Raw genomic sequence first — 18,922 nt, 5'->3', positions numbered from 1 at the left:
TTAATAATAATTAATTCCACAATTCTGAGGAAATGCAAATAAAATCTTTATTCTCTCAATTACAACAGGTTGTTTCACAGTAACTGGTCTCATCAACAGAAAACACTTTACTCTAATTAATATTAACACATGAACTAAATTCTGAAGATTAAAGTAAGATTTCTTAACTTATTGAATGTTATTAATTCATATTAACATTGACTGAATTCTAAAAAAAAAAAAACCTCCTGTTAGGCTCACATTCACTCTCCACAAACAAAAGCATTTCTACTTCATCATTGAATATCATATATAATATCATAAACTTTTTTATATATTAACATTAACTGGATATGAAATATACTGCTCTATAAATATATTTTTCTGTTCAATATATACTTTTTTGTCAACTCATTTTCATTTAAATCTTTCAACTGTGTACTGGTGCTTTAATTCAGCGTGGAAATTTTTTTTGACTCAACACCGAAACCCCCGCTTCACTGCTGCAGCGTCCGGTGTAAGATTTTAGCAGTGCAGAGATAACAGACTACAGTTTTGTCATCATTCCACACAAGAGACATCATCTTTACACACAGCACGACCTGATGTGGACACATCAGGCAAAAATACATCATCCAATAGTATGTTGTGCTTCAGGTAAGGAACAAAGCAGAATAGGAAAAAATAACTGACAGGGAGGTGTAATGCTGTGTGAGGGCTGCTGCCACCACAAAGCTGCTTTATTCCTCTTATACCACATCAATAGTTTTTAGGGGTTTTTTTTTTCAATTAGAGAACGACATGGCATGCTTTTTAACCTATTTCTTGTTCTAGTACAGTGGTTCTCAACCCAGGGGAGAACGGAAGGGGGGCGCAAATTGTTTTCAAGAAAAAAAAACACAGACAGGGCATCATTTGGGTACGAGGTGTATTTTATTGCTTATCAAATAAAAGTAAGAAAAAAGAATCTGTGATTTCTTTTTGTTGGGGAGAGGTGGAGTTTAGGCTGCCTTTTATCTAGCTGTCAGTGCAGACCAGTGTTGCCAACTTAGCAACTTTTCAGACCCCTTTAGTGATTTTTTTCTTTTCTTTAAGTGCTTAGCGTCAACTCTAGCAACTTTTTGGACAAACCTTAGCAACTTTCCAAATGTGGCCAGTACTGCCTGCGAGCGCGAGGTCTTGCTTTCCCACGTCTGCTCTGTTCAGTGAGTGGCTGAGAGACGCAGATTTAACAATGTCATGGATAACGAGACGCGCCCTTCGTCCCAATTTACATCATTCTTATGTGAATGTTTTTAGAACGCAAGACAAACAGAATACAACATGTTTTACATGTAAAATAGTCCACGTTATTACAGCCTAGTTCTCTTGTTCAAAGTAGTTATAGTGTTTAGAAACATTTTTGATCATCAATGCTACATACCTGTCCGTTATATAGTTTTATAAAAGTCATCAAAGTTATTTCAAAATTAATTGAATTTCATAAAAAAAAAAGTTATGAAAAGTGATTTGAAATGTACAAAAACACAAAAGCAAAAAATCTATCTATCTATCTATCTATCTATCTATCTATCTATCGATTTATCTATCTATCAAAAACAGATTATAGATCAGGTATACACACACACACACACACACACACACACACACACACACACACACATATACGTACATATACATACATACATACATACATACATACATACACACACATACACACACACACACACATATATATATACATATACATAAAATACATAAAAATGATGGGGGAGGCTTGGGGGGGGGCTTTAGTTTCAAAAGGCCGAGAACCTCTGTTCTAGAATGTCCATGAAACAAGTTAGTTCCTATTATCACCTACACTATAACAGCTATAAATAGTCTAATTGTTCCCTCACCAGCCTCTTTTTTTCTCTCTCTATTCAACTTAATAAGACAAAAAAAACCACAGCGTGTCATGTTACCAAGAAAGCGCAAAGTCCGCCCTCCTGAAGACTTTCCCGTGTTTGAAAACCTGAAATGCTTAACAGACAGATAAACTTAGGAATTAATAGTGTTACATAACCTGCACAGTCATAATTCTATGTTATTTTTAATGATGGTGATTGGCTGTTTTAGGTCTTAGGTTTTTGGCTGTTTAGTCTTCCTCCTCCTTCCACTGCATGTGGGCTATATTTATTTCATAATAAGCTTCACTAATCTCCAGTCAGACACACTGTGCTCATGTATGACTGAGCAGTAAATAATCCATGATCACCTTAGAGTATACTTTTCTGTTATTTATTTTTTTATTTATTTGTTTTGCAAATCCCAGTTAATTACTGCCAAAATTTCATTGCAGATGAACTGAAGACCAAATTATGACAAAACTTTTGCTTGGTGTTGTAGTGACTAGTCATTATAGGTCATTTATGGTCAATTATGTAAGCTAGATGAGAGTAGGGACAAAGTATTGAAAGGCTATCATACCAGGTAAATGAGTTCTACATATACAGTATGGTATAATGGTTGAAACTTACAACTAACTTAAAATATTCATTTTATAATAAAAATCATAATACATGAGCTATCTACTGTGATATTTATATATATATATATATATATATATATATATATATATATATATATATATATATATATATATATATATATATATATATATATCTCATGGCATGGAAATTATGGACATGAAATGCATTAAACATGAAATGTAATGCACAGATAGTCCTGCTTGTCTTTCGCGACATTAGGACAACGTGTCACACTGAAAGGCAAAGCCTGCATTGCATAGCCCTTACGTCGTGTTATCTCTCAGTGAAAAACAATCAACAGGGGATTGTTTGTTAGGACTGACTTTGCATCAGTTTCCTGTTGCATTGCATTTCACTTTCATCAGTATGCTGCAGTCAAACCACACTGAAATGCAGTCACTATCCAATCATAGCCACATCCAGGGGCATGGCATTAATCGGAGAAGGGTCTGAACACCCATATAAAGGGCGGTTCTTGTTGGCTACTAAAACATTTAGTCTCATGTCATTAAAAATACCCATACCGGCTTATTGATGAACGGATTTCCAGATTAAATGATTATGGCAACTGAGGACACAATCGCAGGTCCAGACTTACATTCTTATATTCTCTCTCTCGTAACTATATCCCTTTCCTGTTAGCGACCATGGAAGAACTGAATAATAAAAACGTTCAGCACTTGTACCTGTTGACAAGTTTACACAGTCAGGGTTTCGTGTGCATTATTCTATTGACAGAAATGATGAAAAAAATCCACTACTTCCGTTTTACACAATCCTCAGGCTAGTCAAGCAGGAAAGTAGGAAAGGTTTCACCGGTGTGTGTGTGTGTGTGTGTGTGTGTGTGTGTGTGTGTGTAAGGGGATGGACAGTATTTGTATCTTGGTGGGACCAGCCAAATGTGCCCACAACCAGATCTGTCACGATTGTTGGACGATATATTGTCCCAGAAGCAATTTCAATAAACAATATTATTGTCATTTTAAGACCATTTTATGCCACTGATACAATGATAATAATAATGTATCAGCACCCTTTCAAAAGCAATGAACTTTTCATTCTTAAGAGTATTCAGACATTGGAATTGGAAGGTCAAAAATAGCTTTTTTGTCTTCTGATGAAAATATCCTTTAAATTTAGTTAATATTTCATCGTCATATTTATTTATTTTAGTCAATTTTACTCTGACTAAAATGGCATTGACTGTTAGTCAACAGCATTTTAGTTGACGAGAAAAATTCATTTTATATATGAACTTAAACATGTATCAACAAAAACGTGAAAACCTGATCTCATGAAATAATTACATTACAATGAGAACACTACTGTAATACAATATTATGAATTCTTTATGCTTTAGTTCTTTAGTTAGTTTAGTGTTTTAGTGTGTTGATAGGGAAAGAGCGTATTCACAACAATGACTTCGCGCCTTACTTAAGTTCAAATTCACTTGTGCATTCGTGTCATTTTGTGAAGACGCAAGTTGTAATATTATGTTTATGTTGTGTAAATGTTTGATTAATCTCATATATGTATAGGATGTGTTTAGGTGAGTTAATTAACCAGCTAGTAAAACGCTTCAGTTTACTGCTGTTCATTCACTGTACAGCTTCAGCAAATGACACTTAATCGTCTCAATCCCCGACATCATTGACGATGACTGGATTATCTGAAATACTAGAACTATTCTTTCTAGATTTTTCTTCTTCAAAAAGCATTGTCTGTGCATGGTTAATATCTTGCGTGCCATTTTTTTCAACAGTATGTTTTAATTAAAATCTGTGCTAGGGATTGCTACACAGTTTTGATAAACATTCAAAGTTCAAAGTTTAAATCGACAGCCCTAGAGCAGACGAGAGGACAGAAGCAACGTGAACGGCTAAAATGTTGGTGACGTTCGTTCTCATGTAAACAAACAGGCATGTAAACACCATGGGCGATATCGAGGTCAGCAAAAATTATCTAGGTCATGTCCGTATATCATACGATAACAATTACTGTGACAGGCCTACCCACAAGGACAGGAATATCTGAGAAGTTTTGACTTTTTAGCTGGTCCCCACAAAGTAAACTTTTGTGGGCATTTTTTTATTTTATTTATTTATTTATTTATTTTACAAAAACCGTACCTTTTATTTAAACCACCTAAAGAGGCGAAACGTTTCCTATGGTAATCAAGGTTAAGGTGAAAGATAGATGTAGGTGTGACATAGCATCAATAAGCTGCATTAATAATTATGTTAAAGGAAGGTCCTCTCAAGGATAGTATGACAAATGTGTGTGTGTGTGTGTGTGTGTGTGTGTGTGTGTGTGTGTGTGTGTGTGTGTGTGTGTGTGTGTGTGTGTGTCTTTGTGTATTAATGAGCGCTGATCCTCTTGTTGTCACACACCCACTCAAAAAGCCCACATACAGTCCCTGAAATAAAGAGCTCTCATACAGTATATTGTAGCATGAGAAAGAAAGAATTATGAAAAGACAGAAAGAGAGACCGGAAGATGCTCAAGATTTTTTTTTACAAAATGTCCTGTTAAAGATGTTAAAGTAATATAAACAAGTAATTCTTGATTAAAAGACGTTTGAATAGTCAGACCACACTGCATAAAACCACCGAGGGGTCATCACTATGGTACCAGGAATGTTTTTATGGCTTCGGGAGTGGTGAATTCTATCAGGTTATAAAATACATAATTCACTTAATGTTCATCAGGGAGTAAAGAAATGGCAGCATTGCTTTCAGTGAGAACATTGTGTCTTTGCTAATCGACTGTTTCCAAGTCAACCTGATACGACAGGTAGGTACGACAAGCAATATAGTTGTGGTTCGCCATTAATTTTTTTATCCAGCAAAATATTTCAGATGGCACAAGGGATATGTCAAACAACTGGCCTATGAGTGCCCTTTAGGTATCTATTGTGGTTGCTCACACACTGCAGAGCTAAAGACTGGCGAACAAAATACGCTACCCAATACAATCAGTACACACAGACACACAGCTACACACTGCCTACGTTATATACAGTACATATGAGCATCCTTTTAACTAGCGTGTTAATGAAACACTGTAGAAAAATTAAGACTGATATAAATGACATTTATCCAAACATCTACAGGACACTAAAATTCACCCCTAGTAGTGAGATCCACATGCATACGAGTACACACACATACACACACACACTACTGCTTATTCTGACTCATTTCTCTCTGCTCTCTGGCTAAACTCTTAATCCCCACAGTTAGATAGACACAACCTGACATTTTCTGGGAATACTTTTTGGCACAAAGGCATACACACACACACATACACACACACACACACACACACACACACACACACAAACAAGCCCACTCCACGTTCTAAGCTGCTCTTCTTGAGCTTTATTTATTATCTGAAGGCCATCCAATGAAAGATCTGAAAACAGACACAAACACACACACACACAAAATTCTATCTAAGCTACCTTTGTGTATAACTGCCACAGTATCTGGTCCCAAATCCTGTGTATGTACAAAGAAAATCACAATATGTTATAGCTCTAGTATTTAAGTTCGCTAATAAAGGGTCTGCAAGTGCCACAATTGAAGAAAAGGTCTGGCCCTGACACACTTATATGTTTATATTGGAATACTTGTAATGTACTGTATTTATGATATTCCTGTATTTATCAAATAAGCTGTTGTCTGCTGCAATGATGCCCGAAAGGGGCCGTTGCTCGGTTACAATGGCGCTCTCAAACGTAAGGGACAATGATCAGGTTTTGAGCACATTTGCCTCGCACCTCCGGGGCTGGGTGTTCGATTCCCGCCTCCGTCCTGTGTGCTCGGAGTTTGCATGCTCTCCCTGTGCTTCGGTGGTTTCATCCGGGTACTCCGGTTTCCTCCCCCAGTCCAAAGACATGTAGGCTGATTGTCATTTCTAAAATTGTCCATAGTGTGTGAATGGGTGTGTGATTGTGCCCTGTGATGGGTTGGCACCTCATCCAGGGTGTCCCCAGCCTTGTCCCCTGGGATAGGCGCCAGGCTCTCTACGGCCCTGTGATGGATGGATGGATGGATGAATGAGGTTTTGGTGTTACCTCCTAAAAACAAAAGGACTCAAAGTTCCAGAACACAATGCAGATATAGAACACAGTTTATGCTGAGTTCCGGCAGAGACTCGGCTCGGCTAGTTAGTGAGATTATAAAGATGATCGGTGGTATTAACATGAAAGCTTTGGAACCTGAGCTGTTTGAGCAGAGTGTACAGGTGAGGAAGTGAGAGAGCTGGACAGACTAAAGGACTAAAGTGGTGCTGTATTGCTCTCTTTAGTAAGAGATGAAGCAATGGCTAAATCCCACTGCACCACTTTCAGCAGGTGGTCAAATTGCGTATTACATATTGTGACTTACTGCACCATTGATCAATATCTTGGCGCCATACAGTCTCTCTACAAAATAATGTCCCTTGCCATTAGAAGGAATAAAAAAATTTTCTTCACTGTAACGTACTAAATCCTGGTACTTGAACTATTATCTGAGTTTTGTTATGTTCATGTCTTACTTTCATCCTGGTCAGGAATCATGGTGGATTCGGCGATTATCCTGGAAACACTGGGCAAGAGGCTTGAACACACCCTCGATGGGATGTCAGTCCGTCGCAGGATGTCATGCACATACACATACACACACTGACAATTTAGAGCTGTCCATGCACTGCCATGCATTTTCAGGAGGTGGGAGGATATCGGAGAACCCAGAGGAAACCCAGATGGACACTGGGGAACATGGGGAAACTCCAGACAGGCCGTTTCCCGAGCTTACAATTGAACCAGAAATCTTGAAGCTGTGGAGAAGCAATGCTACCCTCTGTATCACAGTGCTGCCCTGCTCTCTAGCTGTCCATTACATATTAATATGATAATATTAGCACCATATTACACCATATACTGGTCAATTCTAAATTCGAACTGGGTAGAAGGTGTTGATTGATTTTCTGAAACAGCAGGTCTATCAGTAGTGCCGGGTGCAAATCAAATCACAGGTTTACATTAATGCCCTCATTCAAATACATTATGGTTTCTATAGTAACAGCTAACAACTTACTGACCAGGACTTGTATGGTGGACGCCTCACATAATCTGTATTTCAAAACCAGATTATATGAGGACAAGCAGTATTGAAACACATGACACAAATAATTGTCCAATTCTACAGGAACACTGCACACTGCACACCGCTCATCGCACATGACTGAGGGGGCAGTGGTTTCTTAGCGGTTAAGGCTCTGGGTTACTGATCGGAAGGTCGGGGGTTCAAGTCCCAGCACTGCCAATCTGCCATTGTTGGGCCCTTGAGCAAGGCCGTTAACCCTCTCTGCTCCAGGGGCGCTGTATTATGGCTGTGCTCTGACCCCAACTTCCTAACAAGCTGGGATATGCGAAGAAAAGAATTTCACTGTGCTGTAATGTATGTGACCAATAAAGACTCATTATCATTATCTGGAATCACGGTCTATGTGGACAAAATCATTTGCACAAAGGATTTTTAGTAAACCAAACAGAATTGTAGTCCTACACAGGGTCGTAGGGGAGCCTGGAGCCTATCCCAGGGAACTCGGGGCACAAGGCAGGGGACAACACCCTGCACAGGGTGCCGAACCATCACAGGGCACAATCGCACACATATTCACACACTACGGACAATTTGGAAATGCCAATCAGCCTACAGCGCATGTCTTTGGACAGGGGAAGGAAACCGGAGTACCCAGAGGAAACCCCCGATGAACGGGTAGAATGTGCAAACTCTGCACTCACAGGGCAGATTCCAACCTCCCACCCCGGAGGTGCGAGGCAAACGTGCTAACCACTAAGCCACGCACTTTGTTGAGTGTAACAAAATCTGTGCTATTCTTGTCGTCAGGAAAAAGGCTTAAAAAGGGGCAGGATCTGAAATAATACGCCTAAATTCATCAGTTACCTGAGTTAGAGTTACATTAATTAAAGCTATAGTGAAAAGGAAAAAAATAATATTATTGAGTCAGGCAAGAAATAAAATTTTATGATAGGATATTTGTGAGCTGCTGTGAATCATCCTGACAACCCTGTAAAAATAATTCTCTCACAGCTGTGTCAAGGGTGTTGTGCCATAATTGGCGGGAAATTTACGCATACGTCATGCGCCAACTCAAATCAGTCAAAGGTCATCGCACCTCAACTTCAGCCATAAAGGAAGTCTGACTGCATAGTGATAGACCACCAATTAGAAGAGGAAAAAGAGACTGAGAGGGCATGAGAGTGTAAACAAAGCAAAGGGGAGTGAGAGTCTGATATTATACAACTATAAACAGTCTATTAACTGAAAAAAAAACTAGAGAGGGCCTATTAACATGTGGCAATAAAGCAATGAACTTGTAACAGACGCGTGACAAACGTGAAACCGCACTACCCCCTTCTCATGACATGCTGCTAATCCGCAGCAGGGTTTAATCTACTAGGCTGCACTAAGAGCAGCAACAGAACTCCAGTGCCATGTACACCAAGATATACAACCTTTCCATAGACACATACTCTTTCATATCTTTACTATATGGATTATTTAGCCCTTTACATACATATGCTTGTTGATCAAGACTGCTTGAATAAAAGTAAACAAACTTTGACAACATTTAAGTAACAATAGTAAATAAACATAGTTGTTATATGAGCGATAGCGCGATATGAGGGGTCCAAGCACCCTTCGCACATAGTGCCCCAAGTGGCCAATTATTGCGTCATGCTTGGACCCCTGATAGCAAAAACAGAAGTAATAAAAGTACAGAAAATGCATACTTTTCATTACTCCATAGGCACAGATGAGAAAAGGATTAGGAAAGGTATCATCCCCATAACCATATCAGTTGTATACACACAGGTGCAAACAAACACTGTCTCAGTGGCATGCATACACACAGACACTCATGCTGCTTTCCATCACCAGTACCACTGTGCCAACAGATATGTAGTCAGCGATGAGCTGCTGATGACGCAAGATCCATTCTGTCTGTGTGGACGTGTGTGTGTGTGTGTATGTGAGACAGCTTGCATTGCACACACCGTTTTTACTGTCCCGTGTTAACAAGATAAATAATATAAAGCTTCTCAGCAGACAATTGCTTGCATGCAAGATAACCGCAAGCATGTGATAGTTGTCGATTTTGTATTTCGAAGCACGACTACGGTTAAGTATTCATCCCCTTGTTTTTCGGAGTATCCTCACCAATCTGATAATGCATCATGTCTGTCTGAATTCAATCTAAATTTTGAAAGTAATCTGTAAACACTGTAGTGAGTCACCTTTCCCTGGAACACAGTGTAACGTTAGTGGCTGTCCCATTTCCTCCGTCTCTTATTCATACTCCCACTAGCTGTGCTGCTACTGGTCATTAGGAGGCTTCCACAAGCATGGGAATGATTCCAGGAGTATTCTTTGTATTGCTCATCAATGAGAAAGATAAACATATATTGGATTTTAAAAAATAAATAAATAAAAAATGAATGTCAGATGTGTTGCTATAAAATCAGATCTAAAACATATGTGATCTAAAACAGTAGTCACAATCCCTCTTCCTTAAGATCTACCTTCCTGCAGCTTTTATCCCCAACCCAAACCTAACACACCTGTTTTAGTTGATCAAGAACTCCTTAAGGCAATCAGTGCGTTTACATGGACAACAATAATCCACTATTAACCCGATTAAGACAATACTCCGATTAAGAAACTACAATGTAAACAGCAATTTTTAATTTCCTTAATCTGATTAAGGTCATACTCAAAGTAAACACAAATCAAATTAAGATGTGTGGAGTATTCCTGTTTTAGTCGCATTATTGACATGTATTACAGACATGTAAACTACTTAATCATATTATTAACGTCGTGTGAGAGTTTTCACTGCATTTTGCGACAGGACACGATCACACACGGCAGTGCTCAACCGTTTTATGGCAAACAAGAGAGTATGGCTGCGTCCCATACCGCATACTTGCCTACTATAGGACTGTAGCAGGAGAAATACATGTATCTCGGCTACTATATAGACGGTAAGTACACGGTTTCAGATGCAGCCCACGGCTTCAAGCAGTTGTCTATTTGCACATACAGCATGACAAATAGTTAACCGCACTTAAAGCCTTCGTAAAACAATTAAATAAAAACACCCGAAACTGTATGCGGTACTATAACGAAGACGAACTGTATGTTGATACGTGAAATTCTGGAGGGACATTGGACGGTGTGGTGCGGTGACGTAATGACGCTGTTAATCGAACTATGTTCTATAACATGTAAAACAGGAACATGAAAGGAATGTTCTAAAAGCGACTCATGTAAACACCTTAATCACAATACTGTCTTACTCAGAGTAAGGTCAATAATTATTGCTGTCCATGTAAACGTAGTCAATGATTACATGGTCAGGTGAGCACGATTACGGTTGGTCTTCAGGAAGGTAGATCTCCAGTTACAGGGTTAGTGACCACTGTTTTAAAGCAATGGAACATGAACCAAAGGTTTACGCACACTATTCTTGCTTCTGGGGAAAATACAGAAAACACACTGCTGCACTAATTATAAAGAGTGTCCTATGCTCATTCTGGATTCAGTATACTCAGTACTGTTTGCCTTTTCTCTTCTACACCTGCATACCCGACTTATTTATAATCCCACTATCAGCTGTCACCCAGAAGAGGATGGGATCCATTTTGAGTCTGGTTCCTCTCAACTTTTCATCCTCATACCCTATGTAGGAGTTTTTTCCTTGCCACTGTCACCTCTGGATTGCTCATTATGGATCTAAATCGACTAAGTCGAAACTGAAATCTTCTCTGTGACAACATCTACTCTTAAAAGCGCTATACAGAGCTAAGTAAATTTAGCTGAATTGAAGAAGCAGGCCTAGATTTTGACTGAGTTCTTCTACACATAGGTAGATCAACAGAATTTAGCAGAAACATAATTAACAGCACAAACGCTGGCCTTCATTTTAACTGTTCCTTTCTTTACATTGTTCTTTGGATCGTATTATAGGTGTAAACAAGCAGCGTATCCAGTGAATACAGGCTATTGAGTGGCCATGCCAAAGAAACATGATAGCGCAAGTTGTACAGCTCTAGGAACAACACTGAGTAACTAATCACAGCCATACGCAAAACACAAAAGGCCAATGATAAGAGATCTGAGTAAATTCAAGCAAGGAATCATGGTGGAACACCTGTAGGTGTGACATGGTTACTCACAAGCAGAAAGGGTTTAAATATCCATTTGAAATGCAGCAAATCAGTTTACATTGTTTGGAAATCTCAGCAAAGTGAAAGAAAAGTGGTGATCTGTCAGAGAGAGAGAGAGAGAGAGAGAGAGAGAGAGAGAGAGAGAGATCAGGAGCCACAGTACTCACCAGGTCATGATTAGTTGAATTGGAATCGTCTTCAGGGAAGGGGATGTAAACAGCTAAGGCCACGCAGTTGGCAAAAATAGACAGCAATATAAAGATATCAAAGGGTCTGGAAAAAACGCATGGTTAAGGGATATAAACGCAGTTACAGTTATCAATATAATATTTTGCTCTGAACTGTTACACAGACTCGAATGTAGATATTCAAGTACTTTTTGTAAAGTACTAGCTGCTAAAATTATATTAAAAATTATTTAATTTCACAGATGACCACTAGTAGTCTAGTTTGTTATCTAATCCAATTAATACATACAATTTATTATCCTTTGTTTAGTTTTGTTTTTAATATAATCTTCTGTTCATTGTAAAAATCTGTGGAAAAATGCCACTACAAAAAATAGACGTCTTTAAAGGAATACGTCACCCAAAAATGCCAACAATGGTATGCTAATAATACAGTGCTAGAATGTAATTTGGCTTGGTAAAATCTATATACAAGTTTTAGTTGGAGCATTCTGCTTTCATAATTCTCTACATTCCTTTCCTGACTGCAACTTTTGGGTGTATTTTGTTAATTCGTCAGAATGATGTCACTTGGGAATCCGGTCCCAAAGGAGAGCTGATGGAAGGATACTTCCACTCCACCAGGCTGATGCAGGCCCTGCGTATCGGGTTGTTGAGGGTGAGGCAGAAGAGTGCCCGTGGAGGCCTGCTATTGGTGGAGCTACCCTGCTTCTTGCTCTTGGCATACTGCTGCCTCTTCCTCTGCGACAGCGAGCCTACTGGAGCACTGTCCGACGTACTTATGGTCTGGGTGCCGTCGGCCCTGGCGTTTCTCGCCGCAGTGATTGCAGCTTGCCAGGACAGAGCACCAGACTGGGGGAGTGACTGTCTGGAGAGGGAGGGGCTTTCTGACCAAAGGGGAGGAGCGTCGCCAGAGGAAGGGGCCCGTGTGCTGATAGCATAGCTTGCCCCTGAGGATTAGAGAAAAATACTTAAGGTCAAGAGTTTGGAAATATTAGACAGACATTAGACATATACTGACACATGTAATGACCCAAGCTATTACAAATGACATATTTTGTTCTGGTTTGACAAAATTTATTCTCATATTTGTATAATGTGTATAATAGTTGTTGGTACGGCACTGCTTACAAACTTGTAATCCCTTTGGTAATATTGTCTATAAACCATTCGTGCAGCATGCTTAACTGAAACAAAGAGAAAGAGAGACAGAAAGAATCAATATAGTGTCATGTGAAAAAGCAGAGCTGTAACTGGCAGAGCACTTTCCAGGTCACTTGATCTGCCACTTGCAGCCTTGCTGTCGAAAGAACTACTCTGTAACCAAGTAGCATATCATACAGACCAGCATTAATGGTCAATAACTGTATTTGATCATTTTTACCTCCTGATATAGTCATTGCAAATGTCAAGTCAGTTCTCATCCACCATCTGGGAGTGTTAAGGCTAACACGTGCTTCCTCAGAGACACGTGCAGCTACTGGATCTTTTCAAACTGCTGCTCTTGCAACATCATAGGCAGCCAAATTACGCTCTTCCATTTACATGAGCTCGCAGACTGGCTCGTGTTGTTCTGATTGACGGGAGAGAGAGAAGTGCCATGCTTCCCACCTAGACAGCAGGCCCAGTTATGTTCTCCTGGACTCCTGCCCACAAATTGCTGTAGCATCATTAGGATTTGTGATCCTTCCGATCCCCTGACAACAGGGCAAACACTTACACTGTCGCACCAACCGGGAGCCGTAACTGCCGTTTGAGTACAGTTCTATCAACACACATGAAGTTCCTGTGCTTTATTTGTGCAGAATATCACACACCCACTCAGGTACACTTCATGATGTAAATCAAATCTAGAAACACTTTATATGAAATGCACTTGGCACAGTACAAGACTATTACAAGACTATTAATATCATCTCGAAAGAAGTGTTTGGACAAAGTGAATCTCCTTGACAACGCCTCGCAAACAGCAGCCTCGAGAACTGCAACAATGCACCACATAGAAACGATATGGAAGTGCTGATTGTAGATTATCCCCTGGTTCCAGTCAGAAGCAGTTTAGTGGTATAAAGACACCTGTTTATTCCAGTGATACAACAATATCTGGAATAGGTACGTGTCAGTAATCGCAAAATTGCTACCATGGACACTTCCAAACGTTGTGAATACCTCTACACTGCATTCTCAACAAATACATCATGATTGTGTTCGTATACTGGCAAACAATGTTTAAAGTGCACCTATTATGGTTTTTCAAATATTACCTTTTACGTAGTTTGTTATAGAGCTGTTTGTGAGTGTAAAACGTCTACAAAGTTTCAGAAATCAAAGCGCACAACAAACTGAGTTATTGACTCCCAAAAGAAGGAATCGATTCTGAACAGCTTAAAGGAGTCGTTAGTAATTCCAGACTTACTTCCTGTACTAACCTACGTAGGTTTATAACAAAAGGCCCCACCTCTGGTCTTCAATGGCTGCTCGCTGACAGCGGTAGACCAATCAGAACACATTGGGACATCTGACCAATCAGAGCAGAGCATGCTCTTTGAAAGGAGGAGTTTAGAATGAATCCTTTAGAACGGATCATTCAACGAGTCGTTTTTGACACTGGGGAAAAAAAATTAATGCTGCAGTTTAATTATGAGCGCATTAAAGTGTTTTTGACCTTGGCTGCATGTAAATCTATTGTATGAGACCTTTAAAACAAAATTAGGCACATCTCAAAACCAAAATAGGTGCGCTTTAACTAACCTTGCTAACAAAACAATTTGACAGACAGTTAGTTGGATTGTGCACAATGAGAACATATAAGTAAAGTAAAGTAAATACAATGCCTTCCAAGCAAATACAATGTCTTCCAAAACTATTGGTAAATGATCTGCACTTATATAGCACCTTTTTAACCTTAACTATTCACACAGACACACACACACACAACACTGGCTCTAGCCTGCCATCGGGATCAGCTTAGGGTTCAGTGTCCTGCCCAAGGACACTTCGGCATGTGGAGTCACGTGGGTCGGGAATCGAACTGCCAACCCTGCGATTAGTGGACAACCCGCTCTACCACCTAAGCCACGGCTGCCCCCAAAAAAATGTACCCTTCAAAAAATGAGCACGTAATGCATGTAAAATGATTGTACATGCAATCATTTTAAATTTCCACTTAAACAATAGAAGTAAATGTTTTATATTTGTTCTGACACCCCGAACAAAATAACAAACAAATTGTCCTTCTTGGAAAACTTGTATTGGCCGGTCCCCAGGAACCCCAGTTGCCTTTAAGCATGTCCTGTTTCCCTGGTGTATAAATACGAGGTTGCATACATAAAATAAATATCTTAGTAAAATATCTTTGTCATCCATTACCACGGAGAAAAAAAAGACTTTTCAACGCTGACCTGCACAAATTAAGTAATAGATTTTTTTAAAAAATACATAAGCAGTTAAAAATCACATTAAGGACAATTAGTGCCATAATAAAAAGACTGACATGGCTGAAATAATTGAAAATTTGCCAGGACTTGGACCCATGAGCACAATGTCTTTGCACACAAATCTGGTAAATGGTGGAGGAGGAAGAAAACTTGGTGGAGGAGGGAGGTTATCGAGTTTCAAAATCGACTGTTTAATGCTACTTTTATAACTCGCTGTTTGGAAAGGCAGTGAAAAGAAGCCCTGCCTGAGAACATCTCATAAAATGTGGTGCCTGAACGCTACCAAGTATCATTAGTGATACAACTGGCATCATGTGTTGTGGTCAGAGGTGACCAGAATAAACTGTTTTGGTCAAACATATCATCAGCATGTTTGCCTACAAAAGAAGAGTGCATACGAATAAAAGCACCTGATAAGGTGCCCATGTAAAATATAGTGGCGGATCATTGACTACGTTTACATGGACAGCATTAATCTAATTATTGACCTTACTCTGATTAAGATAATAATGTGATTAAGGTGTTTACATGAGTCGCTTTTAGAATACTCCTTTCATGTTCCCGTTTTACATGTTATAGAACAGAATTAGATTAACAGCCTGCGTCATTACGTCACCACGCCACGCCGTCAGACATCCCTCCAGAATGTCACGTATCAACATACAGCTGGTCTTCGTTATGGTACCGTATACAGTTTTGGGTGTTATTTAATTTTTTTACGAACGCTTTAAGTGCAGTTAATTATTTGTCGTGCTATACGTGCTAATAGACAACTGCTTGAAGCGGTGGGCTGCGTCTCAAACCACGTACTTACGGTCTATATAGTAGCCGAGATACATGTATTTTTCCCCACTACAGGCCTATAGTAGGCAAGTATGCGGTTTGGGACACAGCCGAACTCTCTTGTTCGCCGTAAAACGTAAAACTGCCGTGTGTGATCGTATCCTGTCGCAAAATGCGGTGAAAACTCTCACACGACGTTCATAATATGATTGAGGTGTTTACATGTCTGTAATACACGTCCATAATGCGATTAAAACAGGAGTACTCAACCTGTCTTAATTCGATTATTGCTTACTTTGAGTATGACCTTAATTAGATTAAGGTAAGTAAAAATTGCTGTTTACATTGTAGTTTCTTAATCAAAGTACGGTCTTAATCGGGTTAAGAGTGGATTATTGCTGTCCATGTAAACGCACTGATTGATGATTTTGGGCTGTTTGGTTGGTGTATGTGTGTTCAAGTGTACTTGATTGAATCATGAATTGTGCTAAGTACCAAGATTTATATAGGGCTTTTCTAGGCACTCAAAGCACTCTACATTGTAGGGGGGGGCATCATCCACCTGGATGACGCGATGGCAGCCATAGTGCACCAGAACGCCCACCACACACCAGCTACTGGTGGAGAGGAGAGTGATGTAGCCAATTCAGGGTTGGAGATTATTAGGGGGCCATGATAGATAAGGGCCAATGGGGGAGTTTTGCCAGGACACCGGGGTTATATCCCTACTCTTTTACGAGAAGTGTCCTGGGATTTTTAATGACCACAGTGAGTCAAGACCTCAGTTTAACGTCTCATCTGACAGACGGTGCTGTTTATACAGTATAGTGTCCCCGTCACTATACTGCTGCATTAGGCCCCACACAGACCACAGGGTGAACGCCCCCTGCTGGCCTCCCTAATACCACTTCCAGCAGCAACCTTAGTTTTCCCCAGGAGGTCTCCCATCCAGGTGCTGGCCAGGCTCAACTCTGGTTAGCTTCAGTGGGAAACAGGCGAGAGCTGAAATGGCTCTGGATTTGAGACCAAAATCTGGTTGCCTGTGCCAGAAGGTTCAGATCTGACCATAGATACAGAATGGGATGATGAACCAAATGTTCTTCGAGCTCAACACAGGAATGGTCCAACACAAAATCAATGTTTTACCAATGACCAACTAAGTCTCTAGCCTGCAAACCTATGAATATAAACAAGCATCAAAGGATCTGCATGGAGGAGTCGGCCAATATCTATCAACAAGTGTCTTCAACCTTGTTAAACATTACAGGAAGAGACTTGGTGCTGTTATTGTGTCCAAGGCAGGCATTACAAAATATTAACTGAAACCATTGTTTCGTTGAAGAAAGAAAAATATTGCACTATTTAAAAAACTTCTTTAGATCTGGAATGGGGGGGGAAAAAAACATATTTAAATGAAATTATACAATATACATAGATGTCTATGTGAGCGAGCTTATTGGATGCGTTGTATGTTTTATATATACATTTTTGCATATTTGTATATAGTATGCCAATATTTCTCAAGGGCACGATATTTAGTGACTTGTAATACAATACTGTGATAGTATCATAAAATATGAGTACAGATTAGTCAGTCATAGAGTAGTGAAAATGGCAGATGTCTAATGTAGTGCAGGATTTGAAAGAGGCCGCCCATTCAATTCACACTGCAAGCATTCCACGTGCACTTCCGGCACCACCGCACACTTTATTTGTATTAAGAAAACTAACACCCAAATGTACAACCTTGTCAACAACAGGACAGGCAAAGTTGCACAGCTGTAATTAAAACACAGCTCAATAAAAAACGTGGCATGAGACAGCGGGAAATTGAATAAACAGCCTATTTGTTTTTTTGTTTTTTGTTTTTTTTTTAATTATTGTGAGTAACGTACAAACATTTTTCCATGAAACTACAGGTTGCACGATCATGACACCTTTGTAGATTTTGACTTTGACTAAAATTAGGTTATGCTTTTTATACTTCACTTAAGTGAGTGTCTGAAAAACAATGCAGCCAGAACATAAAACAAGGGCGGAGTGACGTTATTGCCTCTGAAACGCTTGTTAAACCGGAAGCATAACTGCCGTGCGTGACATCTGGCATCTTCATGACAGACTTCAGCGCATGGTGGCTTAGTGGTCAGCACATTTGCCTCACACCTCCAGTGTCGGAGGTTCGATTCCCACCATTCCCACCCTGTGTGTGAGGAGTTTGCATGTTCTCCCTGTGCTGCGGGGGGTGTCCTCCGGGTACTCCGGTTTCCTCCCCCAGTCCCCCAGTCCAAAGACATGCAAGGTACATTAGATAAATAAAGTGTACAGCAAGATTGTACAGCAAGATTGGCATGTCCAAAGTGTCCGTAGTGTATGAATGGGTGTGTGAAAGTGTATGTGATTGTGCCCTGCGATGGATTGGCACCCTGTCCAGGGTGTACCCCGCCTTGTGCCCGATGCTCCCTGTGATAGGCCCCGTGACCCTGAAAAGGATTAAGCGGTATAGAAGATGGGTGGATGGATGGACAGATTTCAGAAGCATCAAACCATGAGAACATAATTAAGAGGTTTATGAAGTCTCATTCATCTAGCACATTAAAATGTGTAGTAGTAGGAAAATGAAGGGAATTGAATTGAAATTGAAGGGAACATCAGCTTCTCTCATGAGCTATTTGAAGGTAAACTCCCAATTCCAACATGCTTGATAAAAGTCAGTGAGTGATGAAAAGTCAAAAGGTTTTTAAAAATTACACTACTCATTCA

The 18,922-nt window shown here is 39.7% G+C and overlaps 1 protein-coding gene across 14 annotated transcripts in view; it reads right to left on the bottom strand.

Annotated features, from left to right (window-relative positions):
• The window catches only part of cacna1db (calcium channel, voltage-dependent, L type, alpha 1D subunit, b), a 147,902-nt gene that overhangs the window by 120,183 nt on the left and 8,797 nt on the right, over positions 1-18,922 (bottom strand). For all 14 annotated transcript variants that reach the window (XM_053680188.1, XM_053680193.1, XM_053680194.1 and 11 more), the window contains exons 2-3: positions 12,553-12,892; positions 11,922-12,027 (exon numbers count right to left, since the gene is read on the bottom strand). In XM_053680188.1, the coding sequence (XP_053536163.1) occupies positions 11,922-12,027; positions 12,553-12,892 (446 nt within the window). The remainder of the gene's footprint in view (positions 1-11,921; positions 12,028-12,552; positions 12,893-18,922) is intronic.

Source organism: Ictalurus punctatus, chromosome 5 (assembly GCF_001660625.3).
Source record: "Ictalurus punctatus breed USDA103 chromosome 5, Coco_2.0, whole genome shotgun sequence".
Taxonomy (NCBI): domain Eukaryota; kingdom Metazoa; phylum Chordata; class Actinopteri; order Siluriformes; family Ictaluridae; genus Ictalurus; species Ictalurus punctatus.
Note: the sequence above shows the minus strand (reverse complement) of the source record. Positions and strands in the feature narration are given on the sequence as shown.